The sequence below is a fragment of the Lithobates pipiens genome, unplaced genomic scaffold (assembly GCF_037356315.1).
Source record: "Lithobates pipiens isolate NorthernLeopardFrog02 unplaced genomic scaffold, aLitPip1_a1.2 Scaffold_19, whole genome shotgun sequence".
In the NCBI taxonomy this organism is placed as follows: domain Eukaryota; kingdom Metazoa; phylum Chordata; class Amphibia; order Anura; family Ranidae; genus Lithobates; species Lithobates pipiens.
This window is the reverse complement of record NW_027507764.1, coordinates 551,841,544-551,863,199: the sequence shown is the minus strand read 5'-3', so window position 1 is coordinate 551,863,199 and position 21,656 is coordinate 551,841,544. Positions and strand designations below refer to the sequence as shown.

Sequence of the window (21,656 nt, the reverse complement as noted above, 5' to 3'; positions counted from 1 at the left end):
GTGTGTGTTAGGAAGCTCTCTCTCTCTCTCCAGCAGTGTTCCCAAATCATGATCACTGGTGCAATAGAAACCAATTAGTGCCTCTATTGTGAAACTTTAGATGAATTTCTCCATAATGCCCAAAGTTGCAGAGATAAAAACTGCTTTTACTGCTTGGTCAGAATATGTAACTACATTGTTGTGCATGGGCTGGGCTAAAGTAGAACTCTAGGTAGAATATCACCATCATATGCTGTGGTATACCAGAATCAAACGGAAGAGAAAACAGTACCCGAAATGTATTTATTGAAAACAAAGACATATTAACATAAAAAAGATATTTGCATTCCTGGCCTCTGTCATACTAATTGACCTCTGCCATGGCAATTACACAGAAATAAATCCGAGATGGTGGTTACGATGGAAGCGATGTCCATGCTATTTTGGCAAGTAGTCGGGACTCCTGCAAATAAAGAGTAGAAGATAATTTTCAGTAAAAAAAAAGAGATAAATATACAGCATAACTAAACAACAGACGGGAAGTAATGCAATAAAGAATAACTCTGCCCAACACTATTGCTTAAGGGCTCAGTTACACTTGCTTTGACTTTAACACACATTAAAAGGTTAAGTTCACCTTTAATAACATACCGTATATACTCGAGTATAAGCCGAGATTTTCAGCCTCTTTTTTGAGGCTGAAAGTGCCCCCCTCGGCTTATACTCGAGTCATCGCTGTCTGCCCGCTCGATCAGCGTGTCGAGCAGACAGACAGCGGCCATTCTATCATTCAAAAGCCGCGCCTCCGGCTCCGCCTTCGCCTGTGATAGGCGGAACACTGAATTTCCCAGCAGCCTGTGTTCCACCTATCACGGACATCGTATCATCCTCGTACTACGGACGAGGATGATACGATGTACGTGATAGGCGGAACACAGGCTGCTGGGAAATTCAGTGTTCCGCCTATCACAGGCGAAGGCGGCGGCACAGCTTTTGAATTTTACAATGGCCGCCGAGGCGCCGACGAAGAGGGCACGGGACGGAGGCAAGGCAAGGCAAGGTACGGCACGGGACGGGACGGGACGGGACGGAGGCAAGGCACGGCGGCAAGGCACGGAGGCAAGGCACGGGACGGAGGCTCGGGACAAAGGCTCGGGACACAGGTAGGCTGGACACACACACACACACACACACACACACAGGGATGGATGGATGGATGGAGACACACACACACAGGGATGGATGGATGGAGACACACACACACAGGGATGGATGGATGGATGGATGGAGACACACACACACAGGGATGGATGGACGGACACACAGGGATGGACGGACACACAGGGATGGACGGACACACAGGGATGGACGGACACACACACAGGGATGGACAGGCATGTCTCACCCTCGGCTTATACACGAGTCAATAAGTTTGCCAGTTTTTTTGGGGGTAAATTGGGGGCCTCGGCTTATATTCGGGTCGGCCTATACTCGAGTATATACGGTATTACACCCATATTTGGGGTGTAAAATAGAACATGTTATGAATGCACCAGCCCCCGCATCTTCCCCAATGCTTAGCTGTCAAAATTTAAAAAAAGGAGACCGGCCGCACAGAACACCGCCCACCTGGCCATGTCACTTATTCACAGTGCTCTGTGAATGGAAAACTACAAGGTACGGCAGTCTTTGCGGCTGTCAGCTTGTAGTTTTCAATGATCCGCCAGGGTGCCGTGGTAGTTTATTCATTCTTCCTGTCAGTATGTATTGGCTTCCTTGTATGAGGTACGAGGTACAAGCAAGCCTAGACACTGACAGATCTGCAGGAGACCTGCATGGCATCAGTGATCTTCTGATCAATGGAGCAACGCTTTACTGGCTCCTGCAACAAAAAAATAACAAAATTAAAAAAAAAAATTTACCTGCAAAAAATGTGCATTTATTATTTTTTCTTAAAAGGTGAATTTATCCTTTAAAGTGCCTACTGCTTCAACATGCTTTTTTGAAGCGTTTTTGATGCTTCGGTGATGGTTTGATAATGCTTTTTTTAAATGAAGCTTGGCCAACGCCGTGTGTGTGTGTGTGTGTGTAGATTTTCTAATTGTTTTAAAGGGGCCAAGTAGAAGCCCAGTCCATTAGTACTCCCGTTCAGCAGATCCCCAGCTCATTAGTAGCCCTGTTAAGCAAGTGCCTCACTTTATTAGAATCCTCCTCATTCAGCAGATCCCCTGCTCAGTAGCAACCCCCAGCTCTGCCGATACCGTACTCAGTAGTAACCCTAAGCTCTGCTGATAACCTACTCAGTAGTAAACCCCTGCTCTGCTGATAACCTACTCAGTAGTAACCCCCAGCTCTGCCGATAACCTACTCAGTAGTAACCCCCAGCTCTGCCGATAACCTACTCAGTAGTAAACACTAGCTCTGCTGATAACCTACTCAGTAGTAAACCCCAGCTCTGCTGATAACCTACTCAGTAGTAAACCCCAGCTCTGCTGATACTACTGAGTAGGGTATCAGCAGAGCAGGGGGTTACTACTGAGCAGGGTATCAGCAGAGCTGGGGGCTACCTACTGAGTAGGGTATCAGCAGAGCTGGGGGCTACCTACTGAGTAGGGTATCAGCAGAGCTGGGGGCTACCTACTGAGTAGGGTATCAGCAGAGCTGGGGGCTACAACTAAGTAGAGTATCAGTAGAGCTGGGGGTTACTACTGAGTAGGGTATCAGTAGAGCTGGGGGTTACTACTGAGTAGGGTATCAGTAGAGCTGGGGGTAACTACTGAGTAGGGTATCAGCAGAGATGGGGTTACTACTGAGTAGGGTAACTCCCAGCTCTGCTGATACCCTGCTCAGTAGTAACCCCCAGCTCTGCTGATACCCTGCTCAGTAGGTAGCCCCCAGCTCTGCTGATACCCTGCTCAGTAGTAACCCCCTGGTCTGCTGATACCCTACTCAGTAGTAACCTCCAGCTCTGCTAATCCCGTGCTCAGTAGTAACCCCCTGCTCTGCTGATACCCTACTCAGTAGTAACCTCCAGCTCTGCTAATCCCGTGCTCAGTAGTACCCCCTAGCTCTGCTGATACCCTACTCAGTAGTAACCCACAGCTCTGCTCATACCCTACTCAGTAGTAACCCCCAGCTGATCCTCCTCTCTCTCTGGTTGTGTCTCACCTCCCGCTACATTGCTCCCACGCTACTCAACATGTATGACATCTGCTGGTTCCCCGGTGTTCCCATGTTGCACACCATGCATTCAGTCTGCTAGTAGATCCACTCCAGTCCAGACCCTGCTCACTTTCCTACTGCTCTGTGATGCACACCAGATGTAATGTTTGCAGCAGACACTTCCAGAATATATACACATGTACCAGAAGTGACTGGTGATGACGTCTTTCTGGTTCACTTGTTGGTTTTCCAGTGCATCCTGGAATATCTCATGCCTGCAATACCTCCAAAACACAGGTGCTGTAAGTGAGTGTTGTTATAGACTTCTTTGAGCTTTGAAGCACTAAAAGCAGCATGGGGTATAATTTTTGAAGAAAAGCAAACACAACGTGTGAACAGGACTATAAGGTAACCAAATTTTATTTATTGACAGGGGCTTTGATTGGCATTCAGAGTGCTTTAAAAAGCATGTCCAATGCCACAATTTGAACCAAGTTTAAAATGAGCCCCAGAGTGTGGTCACGCCTCACCATAAAAGAAGAGAAACTTCCCATAATGCAACAGTAGCCATCTTTATCCTTCTTCATGTACATTATTCAGCGGGAAGGTTAAAGCAGCGGTATGGTGGGCACAGAGATGATTTCTGAGTGAACACAATTATGTACGCCAGCAGTTTGTGAAGCAATTTATAAAATAAAGGAAGCCAGTACAGATACAATACAATTGAATACAAAAAGGATTAGGAGGGCCCTGCTCGTGAGTGTATTTCATTTGTGTATTTTGCAGCTTGCCTGGAGTTCAGTTTTCAATTCAGAAGGGTAAGCTATCCCAGTCACGGTATGCCAACTTCTACATACACACTTCTGCACACACTTTCTGACATATTTGGTAAATCCCGTTAAAGTCAACTGATCAAGAACACCAGTTCTGTTACATTTCAGGAGGTATTTAAACTGGAGTGACAGCTCTCTGTCAACAGCAGCCAAAGTGTAACAATAACCACATGGAAAGGCTCTCCATTGCCTTACTGACGTATCGTATGAGATGGCTAGAGTCTGCTGCTTCTCTGCAGGAAGCAGAACCAAGTACATTACACTAATAATGCAAGACATTCTCCACAATTCTGCATAATGATTACCTGATGTCTGGGATATTATGTCCTCCCAGGGTCCTGCCATGACTGCCTGTATACGACTTATATGTGCAAATCAGGTGGCCAACATGACCATCATTAGTAGGTAAAATCCCATATCAGTCAGTGCCAGAAATGTATATAATACAATCTAATAAAAAAAAAAAAATTATGTAAAAAGGTATCAAATTCTTCGCCTATTCCTCTTCCTTTAAAGAGGAAGTAAACCCTGATGGGTTTACTTCCTGTTTGATTCCCTGCAAAGGTAAAGCACAATGGACTACTATGCATCACATAGTAGTCCATTATGTGTCACTTACCTGACACAGGAGCCAGCGAAGTCACCGCTGTCCCCTGTAGTTCTGAGCGTCCATCTTCTTGGTGGGTCTCGCTGCTCCGGCGCTGTGATTCGCCGGAGCAGCGATGACGTCACTTCCGCACGGGAGCCGACACTCGCGGCTTACCCAGTGCGCCTGCGCGCCGCTGTCTCCGACACATGTGCCGTAGACAGCGGTGGCTGTCTTCAGGTAAATATCTCCTAAACCGTATAGGTTTAGGAGATATTTCTTGGACCTACAGGTAAGCCTTAATCTAGGCTTACCTGTAGGTCAAAATGGTTTGTAAGGGTTTACAACCACTTTAAAGGCTCTGTTCACATCTGTGCATTTTATGTCAGTCTTAAGTTCAGTGCTTCAACAAAATGGTGACCGTCTGCACGCAGACACCAGCTCCCTGGGTGATAAATGTGAATGAAGTAGATACAATATGGCTTCAGCATATGGCAAAGAGCACTGATCGGAGTGTTCTGGCGGGGGCATAGTTAGTACAGCAGCTATGACCGGGGTGGACAGTTTTTTTCCCCCCTGTTTAACCCACTGGTTTGAATAAAAAAACATCTCAGTGTGTACCTCATTGTAATCCAAGGTTACAGCTGTTAACTGGCTGCATTTTATGGCTTTCCTCAGCCTCTCCATCGGCCAAACACCTATACCACAATCTAAAGCTTCTAGTTTTACAAATGGATAGGAGGTTCTTCCACTCATCTCCAACAATATAGCCTGTTAGACAACAATACATCTGCAAGATATAGGGACTTGTATAAGTCAAAGTAACCAGTCTCCGATTGGTAGATTTGGGTTGGATACTAAGGATTTACGCTTTCTAACTCCTGGGACCTCTCCCTTGGTTAATTTGATTACCTGCATTAGTATAAGGAAAGAAAGTACAATAGTATCAAGATTCTGGATGGATAGTGGTTGTAGCCAGCAAAAATGCGGGGTACCGACTCACCAGTAATTATGGTGGAGCCTCTGCCTTCAACTCCTCAACACACGGATACTGTCAAACAAAACCAATAGGAAAGAACCCACAGGAGTTCTAAAGAGGGAGAAGGGGAATGGGGCAAACAGTGGTCATTCCTTAAAATGTAAACTTTATATTTTGGGTATCAAAAATTGGAAAAAAAATTGAATCACATGTAGTAGGCTATACACAAATTAATAAAAATAGGACAATGTTGTCGCTAATACCACACACCCGGGTTCACAGTCAGACACATGCATGGATATCAACATTTGTTTCAATTAAGCACATACAAGCTGAGGATCAGGTTAGAGCAGCATTCCTCAACTCCAGTCCTCAAAGCGCCCCAGCAGGTCAAGTTTTCAGGCTTTCCATTATTTTGCATAGGTGATTTGATCAGTTTCACTGCCTTAGTAATTACCAGTCATTTCATCTGAGGGAAATTCTTGAGGACTGGAGTTGAGAAACACTGGGTTAGAGTGAGTGCTAGGAAACATCAGCGGTGTCAGCAGATATTCAGCTATACAGTACACAGTTGACATATACACGCACTAATTTCACTGATTAACCACCAGTGTTAACAGTTATAAATTGAATATTGTAGATGTTTGATAGTTCCACCAAAGGCCAAATGGCTTGGAGTCCAGATGCCCGGAGTACTGATGGCCATGCACTACCAGAGATGCCGCCTATATACTTTCAGGTGCAACCCCCTGGGGGTATTGAAAGTCTATTGTCAGGTGGGAGAAAGCAACCTCTGCTAATAGCACCAGTACGGTGTATGTGAAACTAGCATCCAATCCCCTTTTAATCAAGCCATTGGGAACAAATGTATTATGTCTTCCATGTGCCGAGTACAAGGCTAGTCCAAGTTTGGAAGGGCAAAAGTATGCCGCTGGACTGACTCGGGGGTAACTCCTCTGCCACTCTGTGACATCTACCATCAGTGTATAGCAATGGTTGGGCTAGTCCCACTGGGAAAATCAACCCCGCCTGGGGGTACTCAGAGTTATTTGCACAGGTTAATATCTCCAGATGCCAGTCCATCCCAGTCTGTACACTGGGTATACGCTGTACCAAGCCAGCTTTACAGTCCAGCTGATCTAGATGTGGAGATGCGTACCGTCAGTCCATCCATCCTGCATACCTTCGCTGTGCGCTCACGGCGATAAGCCGTCCTAAGCCAGGGCAGGCGGATTACCAAAGGGGAAGTGGTGGAAGTATGTGAGCCTCGGATACACTGGCAAGAGCCTCGGTGGTTTGATGTCTGTTTTCTTGCTTCCTCCTGATAAGTGACGTTTAGTGGCTGATGGAGGTGAATCGCATGGTGGACCGTGAACAGGGGTGTGCAAAAACAGGTACACAGACACGTTTCACCCACTAGGTGGCTTGGGCTTCTTCGGGGTTTGATTACCTACAACCTGGGAAAATTTGGGATTTGCAACATGGAATTTCACTAGAGGCAAAAATGAGACTGGGGTCCTAACCCTCAGTTCATCCAAAAAAAAAAAAAAAATAATAATGTTTGTTTTTTCATGCCCTTTAAACTACATATAGATAGCAAAATAGATTTTATATGAATAGTACAACTGGTAAAAAATATTACCGTATATACTCGAGTATAAGCCGAGATTTTCAGCCTCTTTTTTGAGGCTGAAAGTGCCCCCCTCGGCTTATACTCGAGTCATCACCGTCTGCCTGCCCGATCAGCGTGTCGAGCAGACAGACGGCGGCCATTCTACTATTCAAAAGCCGCGCCTCCGTCTGTGATAGGCGGAACACTCAATTTCCCAGCAGTCAGTGGTCCGCCTATCACGGACATCCGCTCATCCTCATACTACGGACGAGGATGAGAGGATGTCCGTGATAGGCGGAACACAGACTGCTGGGAAATTGAGTGTTCCGCCTATCACAGATGGAGGCGCGGCTTTTGAACAGTGGAATGGCCGCCGAGGCGCCGACGAAGAGCGGCGATCCTGGCATGGCAGAAGGACGGAGGCTCGGGACGGGACAGAGGCTCGGGACACAGGTAGGCTGGACACACAAGGCTGCACGGACACACACACAGGCATGGATGGACACACACACAGGCATGGATGGACACACACACAGGCATGGATGGACACACACACAGGCATGGATGGACACACACACAGGCATGGATGGACACACACACAGGCATGGATGGACACACACACAGGCATGGATGGACACACACACAGGCATGGATGGACACACACACAGGCATGGATGGACACACACACAGGCATGGATGGACACACACACAGGCATGGATGGACACACACACAGGGATGGATGGACACACACACAGGGATGGATGGACACACACACAGGGATGGATGGACACACACACAGGGATGGATGGACACACACACACACACAGGGATGGATGGACACACACACAGGGATGGACGGACACACAGGGATGGACGGACACACAGGGATGGAGGGACACACAGGGATGGAGGGACACACAGGGATGGAGGGACACACAGGCATGGACAGGCATGTCTCACCCTCGGCTTATACACGAGTCAATAGGTTTCCCAGTTTTTTGGGGGTAAATTGGGGGCCTCGGCTTATATTCGGGTCGGCCTATACTCGAGTATATACGGTAAATTTATTAACTTTCACACATTTTTTATTTTTATTTTTTAAAGAACTTGAATGCTCTTGGATTTTTTTTAGCGCACAGAAAATTTCTAAACATTTTTCTTCATTTCACTCACTATAAGAACAATTAGAGCTACAGTTACCAAGGGAAATGTGTTTTCTGCCAAGGTAAATCCACACGCTACTTAATACCCTTCAGATTAAATCATGTTAATTATTTTTTGAAATTTAGAAAACCTCTCTGGAGGAATGAGATATGAAAAAGCCAAATTTATTACCGACAGTGAAGGGTTGGCGTTAGTGACAAAAGGATGATTGAACGGTAAAAATTGTCTGCTTCCGTCTTCTGTACCAGAACAGCGCTTGATGTTTATTACATGTGAGAAGTTATTTAAACTGCTTCTGGAAATGTACGATTGCCACTGTGATACAAATTATACGTAGGCTAGGAAAACATTCCCCCAAGCAGTATTTACCCAAATGTGGTACAGGGGTCTTGAAACTTTTTAGACAATGAGCCACCAGTTCATGGTCCTTCAAATGGTTTAGTGGCCAGACTATGGCCAGCGGTCCTTGGGAATAAAAATTGCCCCAATACTGGTGGTCAACGTTAGGAAAAAAGCCAAATTTGGTGGTCCGTGGGAAGAACAGTGCACCATCATTGGCATCAGTGAAGTTTGGAAACCTTCATAGCAATACCTTTCAGTAACAATTACGGCCGCAAAGGCTCTGTGTCCCCATGCTTCTTCTCTGCTGGCTTGATGACATCATGGCCAAACTACACAGACGCTGCATAGTTTATACTCCCTTCAGAAGAGGTGTTTAAGGGAGATTATGATCACTATGTATAAATTAATAACCAGTCCACATAGTGACTTGGTACAAAGTTATTTACTTTATCATCATTGCAATGGCCAAAAGAGGAACTCTTTGCATCTGTAGGAATGCATTAAGAGGTTGTAAACCTCAGACATGAAATATGAACAAAGCATTTCCCTTTATAGCGTGTACTTGTCTCAATTAATAGCACTAAGTGTAATTTCTGCTGGCTCCTTCCTCTATTAGCATAATTCACTTCTGAAAAGTTTTCCTGACACCAAGAGAAAAATGGTGAGAGGAGGGAGCTCCAGCACACAACCTGTGACTGACAGCCCCAGCTCTGTTCCTGTGTGCTGTTTGGAGGGTGTGTGTCCCTTCCCTCCAATGAGCTTTCAGAGCTTTCCTCTGCAGAGGTCAATTTCAAATCTTGGTCCCCATTTTTTTTTTTTAACTCTCAGACAAACTTTGAAAAGATGGAGAGAAGAGATGGCTGCAGAGAGACAGGTACAACTTATGTAGGAGGATTTATTTCATCTTTGTGTATCACCAGTCACTTTACTGTATACACTTTATTGTCAAAATAATTGGGACATCTGCCTTTACAAACACATGAACTTTATTGGTATCCCAGTCTTAGTCCCTAGGGTTCAATATTAAGTTGGCCCACCCTTTGTAGCTATACCAGCTTAAACTCTTCTGGGAAGGCTGTCCACATGGTTTAGGAGTGTGTCTATGGGAAAGTTTGACCTTACTTCAAGTAAACGCATTTGTGAGGTCAGGCACTGAAGTTGGACAAGAAGGCCTGACTTGCAGTCTCCACTCTAATTCATCCCAAATGTGTTCTATCGGTGCAGGCCAGTTAAGTTCCTCCACCCCAAACTCGCTCATCCATCTTTATGGACCTTGCTTTGTGCACTGGTCCAAATCATTCGGTGGAGGGGGGATTATGGTGTGGGGTTGTTTTTCAGGGGGTTGCCCCTTCGTTCCAGTGAAACTAGCTTTTAAGGCGTCAGCATACGAAGACATTTTGGACAATTTCATGCCGATTTCATGTTGATTCAGGGAATATCCCATTGGTTTAAGGGGTCAGGAAGGAGTTTTTCCTCTGAGCAAATTGAACCATGCTTTCAATGATTTTGTGCCTTCCTCTGGATTAACTGGATTATTTAAGTTTGTGCTTGTTTATGAGTTATTTCTATTAGTTGAAATCGATGAATTTGTTTTCAACCTAAGCAACTAGGATGCAGAAGGTCATGCCACCAATGGCCCCAACAACCTATGACAGCTATCGGAGAAGGACTGCGTGGCACAGAATTTTGTGGCATGAACAGTCCTATAAAAAACCTTTCAAAAACATGGATTTTACAAAGTGTTCTTTAAACAGCTATAGCTTTTTTCTGCGACAGAGCTAAGCGGCTTGTGCGGTTACTAAAGCTATCATGCACATTAGTTGGCATCTGGACTTTCAAAGACTGCTAACCAATTATTACAGTGAACAAGTGCACCACACTTGGATCAAAGAACAAATTATCTAGTCTATAAGGGGAAAGGCAGACAAACATGACCGGACATCAACTGGGCAAGAAATACAAACTCCCAATCATTAGTTATCCCAAGAATGCTCATCTAGGGAATAGGCCGGATTTGGCAAGGATCATCTCATGTTTAAGGGTCTCTTAGGTTTCTGCCCTGAAGACTCCTTCTACGAATTCTTTAATAAAGGACATGACATTCCATCACCACATTCATTCTCCTGCTAAAAGGCCTACAGCGGGAAAAAGAAGAAGGCATGCAAAGGCACCAAAAATCAAACAAAACACTAATCAAAATAATCACCTTCATCAATGGTGAAGACATTGTGACCACCTAACCATTTGTACTTAAAGTAAACACACTACCTGAAGAGTCCTGCTTTGCAGGGTGTGGCAGGCTGCTGACAGATCCATATTCTATACAAAGACCAGCCACAATGGATACGTGCCTATTGCTCAAAATCCCACAAGGTTCCCAAGGTGAGTCCTGGTTGGTGGGCTCCCCGATTGCAATGCACACACACCTTTTTTAAATCAGACTGACAAACTAATCCACCAGATGGAACTTTAGATTTAGAGGGTTCAAAACGAGTCCTCAGCTCCACAAATGTTAGATGTTTAAAAAAAAAGACAAACAATTTCTCCTCCACTTGAATGGACAATATTCTACGAGTGGCTTCATTGCTGACTATTTAGCGCCAATGTTTTCTCAAGTACACAATAGATCTAACCCAGTAAACCTTTTTCCATCTAGAGGTCTATGGGTGTTCATTGCTATGCAACTGACCCTTATACATCTAAACTTGGCGTGATGGGCCAAAAAGCATCTACAATCTAAAAATAACTTTTTTTTCACACCAACTGGTTTTAGACTAAAAGCAGTCACAAATGCTAGATGATCAAAAAAGTCTAAATTTCCCCAGCTGACTAATATGCTGTCCAAAAGAACTACATGGGGACTAACCCCTATCTATGGCGGGATTTTAAAGGCAGTACTAGAAATCTAATTAAAGAAGTCTTTATTATTACTAGGGCTGTGGAAAATAAAGATTAATTCCTCGATTAATCTGTCATTTTTTTGATCGGTCAAAATTCTTCTGATCGGTACTCACCTCTCTGCCAGCTTCTGGGAGTTCCGTCGGAGATCCGGTGACGTCACGGACATAGAAGTCACTGGACTCCTCCCCCCTTCCCCAAGTGTCTCCGTCTGCCAACGAAGGGAAGGAGTCCCGTGATGTTGAAGTTCTGATTGAACGTAACGCGTACGGGGAAGGAGATACGCATAACGTCACCCGCTGCTGCCCTATGGAACTAACACGATTTTCGGCTTTACATGCTGTGTTTTTATCATCTTTATGTGAGTAGTTTGTGTTTGAACACAAAAATTAAATCTTATACTTAAGTGGTGAGCACTTCGATCTTTTCTTTCTACCCATGACCCGGTGTCCTTGCTGAGATCTAAGGACACGTGAGAGAAGTTTATGGTCCCTGTTAACCCTTTTGATAACCGCTTGCATGACCACCTGTTTGCACAGGGGTCCATGCCATAAGGTGAGAGTGATTAGTTAGATTGGAGGGATTGTCATGCTACTGTGGAAAAAAAAATTACTTGCTACAGTTTGAATTTAAAACATATTTGTGTGAACTGTGAAGTTAAGTCATGGATTGTGGAAACTAACTAGTGTCAGGTGATTGTATATAGTGTATACCACATTTACCACTGACTAATGCAGAGCTGCAGTGCAAGGAGATCAGCTAAAAGTAGTTGGATCTGTATGTGTGTTATAATTAATCAAAATTAGTCGATTAAAAAAAAATGTATTAATCGAACACAAACATTTTAATCAGTAACAGCCCTAATTATTACAAAATTACATTCATTATAAAACATCTTTAAAAGTATACATCAACCATACCATACCTTTCCTAGATAACTGGGTTTGGTATTCAAAACAGATCATGCACAATTCTGTTCATCTATTGAGTAACTCCTCCACACACTCAATGAGTTTCTTATAAAATCCACTTCATCGAGGGTTCATTGGTGGAGTGTTTATATATAAACTAGGCGTGTGTTAGAAACCATGAATCAGACTGAGATAGAAGTACAGTTAAATCACACTTCTTTAACCACTTGCTTACTGGGCACTTAAACACCCTTCCTGCCCAGACCAATTTTCAGCTTTCGGTGCTCTCACACTTTGAATGACAATTACTCAGTCATGCAACACTGTACCCAAATGAATTTTTTGTCCTTTTTTTCCCACAAATAGAGCTTTCTTTTGGTGGTATTTGATCACCTCTGGGGTTTTTATTTTTTGCGCTATAAATGAAAAAAAGACCGAAAATTTTGAGAAAAAACGCATATTTCTTTGTTTCTGTGACAGAATTATGCAAATTAATAATTTTTCTTCATAAATTTTGGCCACAATTTATACGGCTACATATCTTTGGTAAAAATAACCCAAATTAGTGGATATTAATTTGGTCTATGTGAAAGTTAGAGAGTCTACAAGCTGTGGTGCGAATCGCACAAAATTGATCACATCTGATGTACTGGTGGCCTATCTCACTTCTTGTGACCCAAACAAGTCAGGAAAGTACAAATACCCCCAAATGACCCCTTTTTGGAAAGTAGACATTCCAAGGTATTTAGTAAGAGGCATAGTGAGCTTTTTGATGTTGTCATTTTTTTCCCACAATTCTTTGCAAAATTAAGATTTTTCATTTTTTTTTTCTCCACAAAATTGTCATTGTAATAGGTTATTTCTCTCACGTGGCATGTGTATACCACAAATGACACCCCCCAAAAAATTCTGCTACTCCTCCTGAGTATTACAATACCACATGTGTGGGACTTTTTCACAGCCTGGCCACATAGAGAGGCCCAACATGCAGGTAGCGCCATCATGTGTTCTAGGAACATAAATTACACATCTAACTTGTTGACTATTTATTACACTTTTGAAGCACCAGGACAATGACACGTGACACTGATGACAGATGGCACTGATACGTGGCAATGATGACACTTATACGTGGCACTGATGACAGATGGCACTAATATGTGGCACTGATGACAGATGGCACTAATATGTGGCACTGATGACACGTGGCACTGAAGACACGTGGCACTAATACGTGGCACTGATGACAGATGGCACTAATATGTGGCACTGATGACACGTGGCACTGAAGACACGTGGCACTAATACGTGGCACTGATGACAGATGGCACTAATACGTGCCACCGATGACAGATGGCACTAATACATGGCACCGATGACGCGTGACACTGATGACAGATGGCACTGATAAGTGGCATTGATGACACGTGACACTGACAACAGATGGCACGTGACACTGACAGGTGGCACTGATGACAAATGGCACTGATATGTGGCACTGATGACAGATGTCACTAATACGTGGCACTGATGACAGATGGCACTATGTGGCACTGATGACATGTGGCACTGATGACAGATGGCACTTATACGTGGCACTGATGACAGATGGCACTGGGGGCAGGTAGCACTGGCGGCAGGTAGCACTGGGGGCAGGTAGCACTGAGGTGGATGGCACTGGGGAGGATGGCACTGGGGCGGATGGCACTGCTGGGGGAGGATGGCACATTTTTTTTTTACTTTTTTTTTTACCTCGAGGCAGAACGGCTGCCGCTGCAGCCGTTCATCTCTCCCCTCTCACACTGTCTGTGTGAGGAGGGAGAGAGGCGCTGAGAGATGATCTCATATGTTTACATTAGAGGTCGACCGATATATCGGCCGGCCGATATATCGGCCGATATTTGCCGTTTTTTAATTAATCGGCATCGGCCGATTTTGCTGATAAAAAGCCGATTTAGAACTACAGCGGGACTTTGAAATGACTTCTGTAGAAGTCAGTGTAAGTTGCCTGAGTAGTCATAGAAACCCTTTCCTCCTCTCTGGGCAGGCTGCCAAGAAAAGAACAAAATGATACAATGTTTACACTTCAATGAATGATCTCATCTGTGTGTAGAAGTTCTCAGTTTAACCATTTAAAGACTAAATCTTTTCTGACACTTGTTGCTTACAAGTAAAAATCCTGTATTTTCTGCCAGAAAATCACTTAGACCCCCCCAAAAATTATATATATATTTTTTAGCAGAGATCCTAGGGAATAAAATAGCGGTTGTTGCAATATTTTATGTCACACGGCATTTGCACAGAGGTCTTTAAAATGCATTTTTTTGGGAAAAAAATACACTATTTAAAAAAATAAAGAAAAACAGTAAAGTTAGCCCATTTTTTTTTTTCGCCCAAAAGATTTGACTACCTGCTTTTATTTAATATATAGGTTTTTTTTTTTTTTTTATCTAAATCATACATACAAGTAAACTGATTGGAGGTTTGTTTTGTTTAATAAATGTTTAAATGTAAGAAATTTTCTGTATCGCTTATGAAGACTGCTTTCACACTGGAGTGGGGAGGCATTGATGGTAAAACGCAAGTTTTAGCGGCTCTTTACCATCATTTTAGCGGTGCTATTTGGCTGCTAGTGGGGCACATATAACCCAGCTAGCGGCCAAGGAAGAGGTTAAATGCGCCCGTGAAGCACCGCTGCCAAAACGCATTGCATGCGCTTCGGCAGTGGTGCCCATTCATATCAATGGGCAGGAGTGGTGGAGGAGCGGTATACACCACTCCAAACGTGCTGCTTGCAGGACTTTTTTTTTTAAAGATCCTGCCAGCGCATCGCCTCAGTGTGAAAGCACTCCGTCTTTCACACAGACTGCAGGGGAGCCATTTTGCAGGCACTTTACAGGCGCTATTTTTAGCCCAAAAGCGCCTGAAAAACGCCCCAGTGGGAAAGGTGTGTTAGATTTTATGAGATCAAGGGGGATTAAAAAAATAAATAAAATAAATAAAAAAGGAAAAAAATAAAAATCGGCCTAACATATCGGCCCAACATATCGGCCCAAAAAAATCGGCATCATATATCGGCTATCGGCCGCCATGATTTCTGAATATCGGCATCGGCATCGGCCAGAGAAAAACCCATATCGGTCGACCTCTAGTTTACATATGAGATCATCTCCCATTGGACACTCCGATCACGCAGTAAATGGCCGCTGTGATTGGCCGTTTACAGCGATCTGTGTTTGCCTGTCCCCGGGGGACACGGCGAACACAGAACTTCCGCGATGCGCATCTGCGGCGGCGCGCATCGCGGAAGTAAACATCAGGACGTCCAGGGACGACCACCCGGACGAACGCGCCTGCTCTACGGCCGTCATTCGGCTATAGGGCGGGCGCGAGGTGGTTAATAACAATGATAAAAAAAGGTAAACAGAGTAAATGTAGTCAAAACATAGCCAGAATGGATACTCAGACAAGCCAAAACATCAGGGAGCCAGAGATGAGCGTAGTAGAACAGCAAGCAGGATCTGGAGCCAGAAGTAATATCAGCCAAGCAAGTCTTAAACAGGAACACAGGAGAGCGTCTGTAGAGATGTGACCAGAGCGAAAACGGAGATCTGGACTGGACGGCTTAAGTAGGCAGGACTGACGAGAAGGATATCATCAACAGGCGAGTCACTGTGGAGAGATAGGAGCTGGCAATTAGCCGACAGCTGAGCGGCCAGCTTTGAGAAGGAAGGGCTGAGCCCAGCCCTGACAGTGTGAAAATAACTTATATGAGTATCAAACATTACATTATCCCTGTCAAACAAGAAAGATATCATCAGGGCCTGTGTCTTTCCCCTTCTTTGTGTTCATGTGCTCAGGTAATCCTGTTTGATCCTTTGCATGGTTTGGATGCTTAATGATATCCTTCTTGTGACAATGTAATGTTTGATACTCATATATGTTCTTTTCATACCTAGTTTTATATATATATATATCTTCTGGCTCAAGATCTTGCTTGCTGTTCTACTACGCTCATCTCTGGCTCCCTGACGTTTTGGCTTGTCTGACTATCCATTCCGGTTCCTGAACTCTGGCTATGTTTTGACTACATTTACTCGGTTTACCTTTTTTTATCATTATTAAACAAGTGTGATTTAACTGTACTTCTGTTAATATATAAACACTCCACCAATGATTTCCTGATGAAATGGATTTTATCCAAGAAACGCATTGAGTGTGTGGAGGAGTTACTCTATAGATGTATTACTGAACCCAACAATGAACAGAATTGTGCATGATCTCTTGCATACCGTCTTGAATACCAAACAGTTATCTGGTGGAAAGGTCAATGTATGGTTGCTGTATACTTTTAAGATATTTGTTTTATAATGAATGTAATTTTGCAATAATAAAAAAAAAACGTTTTAATTATAATTGTAGTGCTGCCTTTAAAATGCCGCCATAGATCAGGGTTAGGCCCCATCTAGTTCTTTTGGGTACATTACAATTCGGACGTGGCAGATTTAAGGCCCTATATATACATTTTCTAATATGCTGTCCAGACACAAAGCTGACAATCTTAAAGTGATACTAAAGACTCGTTTTATTTTCATTAAAAATAACAAACATGTCATACTTACCTGCTCTGTGTAGTGGTTTTGCACAGAGCAGCCCCAATCCTCCTCTTCGGTGCTCCTGGCCCCTCCCTCCTGTTGAGTGCCCCCAAAAGCAAGCAGCTTGCTATGGGGGCACGCGAGCCGAGTGGCAGCTTTACCGCTGGCGCCCTAGGCAGCTTGGTGTGAAAGGGGTTTTACCATAATTTTAGCGGCGCTATTCACCACTCCTTCACCGCTTCAAAGAAGCTGCTGGCAGGACTTTTGACGTCCTGCCAGCGTACCGCTCCATAGTGAAAGGAGCTATGCAGGCGCTATTTTTAGTGCCTGAAAAACGTCCGCAGTGTGAAAGGGGTCTAATTTCATTTAAAAAATGGTATTAGTGAACCAGACAGACAATGCACTATTAACGGTTACCTTTTCCTCTCAATTTGTATATTAACGTTTACCAACATGATACCTTGTGCTGGAGATACAGTTATAACAGTTATAAACTGCCCTGTTTTCTTAATGGAAGCACTGGTGGCTCTCTATCCTGGCTGATGGTGACATCTCTGGTCCACAACGACAATCCGAAACCAGTCAGAGCGGTTCCAGAACATGTGATCACTATGCCAGCTATGAACAGTGTTTACACATAAGATGAAGTCTTCAGCCTGCACATGTCACTGAAGCATAAAGGGATCAGTGTTCAGGTTTTATACTGTAATAGCCAGATAAAATTGGTTTTAAAAAGACAATTTAAATTTAGAAAATAAAATGCAAATTAGTCTTGTAGGCACAAATGTAAAAGCATGGACTCTACTTTGCCGCTGAGGAAAGCTTTCTCCTCCGTTTCAATAATCATTATAGCGGCTTTAAATTAATGCCAACACATCTACTTTTCCACCAAGAGCTTGAACCACTCTATGTATAGCATTTATACATGATGTCCCTCATTTCTTTGCTACTTCCAAACATAGGATGTGGGGTGCTATGATCAATTAATCCATTCGTTTGACGGACTCGATCAACCATTGTTAAAATTCCAAAACGGGTCCCATTTAATTTTTTAATCCAAGATTCACAGGTAAGAGGGGGCACAATTATTATTATTATACACACAATTTATATAGTGCCAACAATTTACGCAGCGCTTTACAATGTAGAGGGGGGGCAGCACAATTACAGTACTGTTCAATACAGAAGGTACAGGACGGCCCTGCTCGTAGAGCTTACATTCTAAAAGGGAAGGGGGTGGTGGTACAAAAGGTAATAGATGCGGGGAATGAGTTGATGGGGTTGTTAGGTGGGTGTGGGATAGGCTTCAATGAATAAGTGAGTTTTCAGGGATCTCCTAAAGGTGGACAGGTTAGGGGCTGGTCGGATATACCGGGCCAGGGAGTTCCAGAGGATGGGAGAGGCTCTGGAGAAGTCCTGAAGTTGAGCATGAGAGGAGGCAACAAGGAAGCTAGAGAGCAGGAGCTCCTGGGAGGAGCGGAGGGGACAATTTGGGCAATATCTGCAGATGAGGTTGGTGATGTAGCTGGGGGCGATGTTGTGGATGGCCTTGTATGTTGTGGTTAGCATTTTGAATTTTAATTGATACACAATTGATTCTTATAGCTGCTAATGGGCAGGCTGGATATTTAATTATTTCCCATCAGATAGCTGAAGTTCTTGACACTTCCTGCTGAGCAGGAAGATGACAGGTCCATCTCTGCATACTGTGTAGGGGCCGACCTGTCAGAGCACCACTCTCCTCTATGGGGGATTGGATGAAGACGGACCGCAGAGTCCGTCGCCATCCGATCCGATGACGGATGGAAAAATAGGTTTTTCCACCGTCACACTTTTTCGGATCGGATAGGATGTCAGAGGACGTGTCACCGCTGACATCCGTCCCTCAATAGACCTCTATGGAGTGTCCGTTCAGGTCCACTTAAAAAACCGTCAGGAGGACCTGAACGGATCGTCCGTGTGAAAGGGGCCTGAAATGAATTATTATGTTTTGAAAAGCTAATGAATATCAGTATCTAAACATGCTCCAGACCTGACCAGTCCTTTCATCCTAGAATGCCTTAAGGAATGGAGTTCCTCTCCTTCAGACGATCTCCCTGATGGGGAGCGCAGTGCAGCCGAGCTGTTGGCAGCTACTGAATTTAAGCCAAAGCTTATTTAGGTATTATGTTCCAGCCTCTAAGTGAAAGAACGGAGAGCACTCCACTTCAATAATAAAAAGCACATGGTTTATAGATTTAGGAATTTTCACAGAGGAGATGGAGATGGCTTTCACTTATTACATCTAGTATTTGCAACACCTGGCCCGCATATAAATGTGGTAATGCAATTAGGCGTAAGACAAAAGGATGACTTTCCACTACAACCAACTTAAAGGGAATGTATAGTATTTTTTCAGTTACATTTTGAGCCATTATGCAATATTTACCTAAAAGAGACTCCGTCACTGAGGGTAAAGGAGTAATAAGGCTATTGCAGTGATGTGCATTTCTAGTAATCTGCACTTCATACCTATAAAATGTTGCTTCCCTTACCAAGTGACAGAGAGTCTCCCAAAAGACAAAGTATACCTAAAGAGGAGATAAACTTTGGAAGGTACGTCTATAAAAGGCAGGCAGTTCGCAAATGATGACTCCCCTGTATTACCTTCTGTCAGGGACGCACTGATCAAGGTACCGCAGCATCTCCAAGCCATACAGGGGCACAAAGGCGGAGTAGGGCTAGTAACCATCCAGCTGTAAAGAGATGTGTGCCAGTGCGTGATTTGCGGCCATCGTGCATGGATATACACATGCGCACGTGGTAGGTGTGCTTTGGCCTATAAAGATGCTTCAGCTGCACTAGTTCTTTGGTGTTTGATCTGCAGCTGTACCCTGTGTTCTGATCCTGTGCCTGTATCCTGATCCAGTACTGACCCGGCTTCCTGACCACACTAATATCGCCAGTCCTGACCTTGGCTTGCTTGACCCTGCTACTTCCTGCCTGTTTTCCTGATTCCCTGTTGCCAAACCCGACCTAAACTCTGACCATTCTCTGCCTGATGTTTATGCCGATTGATTTTCTATGTATGACCTGGCTTGTCCGACTCTGCTCCTGCCTGCTGTCCTGCATCCGCAGCCTACCACATCTGAAGCACACCTGCACCAGCTGACCTGCATCCGCAGCACACCTGCATCGGCTGTTCCTGCTTCTCATCAGCTACTACCACTTCCAGCAAAGAGAACCCTGCAGGCACGCTTACCTCACCATGCTCTTGCAGTCACTGTCACAACCACAGTGGTCCCTGAGCCAGAGCATGACACCTTCTGAGCTAACTGCAGCTGATCTTTCCCCATTGCTGAGTCACCATGCCTTGTTCTGTGCCGTGTCTCTGAGTGGAAGCGGCCATCTTGGTAGAGGCAGGGCTGTCCGTCCTCATGTCAGAGACTCCAGCAAGGAGAACAGTGAGAAGAATCGTAACAACATCAATAAATCTCACCTCAAATCTTCTCAAGGCAGTAGGAACATATGTGCCTAAGCACCATCACACACGTTTTAGCGCTAAAAATAGCACCTGAAAAGTGCCTCTTAAGCCACCCCAATGTGAAAGTCTGAGTGCTTTCCCAATATGGCGGTGCGCTTGCAGCACAGGAAAAAAAGTCCTGCAAGCAGCATCTTTGGAGTGGTGCAGGAGCAGTGTATATACCAGTCCTGCACCACCCCATGCCCATTAAAATAAATGGGCAAGCTCTGCTGAAGCACCTGCAAAGTGCTTTGGCAGTGCCGCAACACGGGCACCATTAACCCTTTCCTCGGCCGCCGGGGGGTTAAAGCGCCCCCACTAGTTGCCAAATAGAGCCACTATAACAGCGGTAAAGCGCCGCTAAAACTAGCAGTGCTTTACCGCTAACGCCCGCACCTTCCCAGTGTGAATTATTCTTAAAATATGTCTGGCCCGTGTTGCAATTACTAATTTTAACAAAGCCATTTCCAAATCTGCTGTGAAAATTCCCTAGCACATACTGTACAGTATATAGCACATTTGTTATGCTTCCTATCACACTTCCATAGGGTGGTCCTTACTCTGAAATGACATTCACACTAAGGTAAATTCTTTACGTGCCTTAAGATTTTACATATGAGCTTCAATACTTTTGTTATTACCATTCACACAGCATACATTTTTTATTTTATTTTTAAAAGATGAATTTCAGGCACGGTATATGTTCAGGGCCGTCTTTAAGGCAGGGCAAAAGGGGCAGCTGCCCTGGGCCCTGTCATTGTTGTGGGGCCTAAAGCAGCTGCCTCATACTTGCCAACTATCCCAGTTTAAATTCCCTTGAAGTTTTAGTCCTGTGCTGTGTCCCAATATCTCAATGTGAAGTGCTGCTATTAATGCTGCCCAGCTCTGCCCTATTGTTGTATACAGATGACTCACCTGCAGACCCTGTGTTTACATGTAAATAACCAGCATTCATATGTAAATAGCGACAGCATTACTAAGTAAATAGCTGCAGCCCACAGCATTGATATGTATATAAAGGCGGCAGTTTATATATATATATATATATATATATATATATATATATATATATATATATATATATATATATAT

At 44.2% G+C, this 21,656-nt stretch overlaps 1 protein-coding gene across 1 annotated transcript in view; it reads right to left on the bottom strand.

Annotated features, from left to right (window-relative positions):
* Window positions 1-268: 268 nt before the first annotated feature.
* Window positions 269-21,656, bottom strand: part of MRPL13 (mitochondrial ribosomal protein L13) — a 120,352-nt gene continuing 98,964 nt past the window's right edge. Inside the window, exon 7 of the mRNA XM_077493280.1 lies at window positions 269-442. Within this exon, the coding sequence (XP_077349406.1) occupies window positions 418-442 (25 nt within the window). The 3' untranslated portion in view covers window positions 269-417. The remainder of the gene's footprint in view (window positions 443-21,656) is intronic.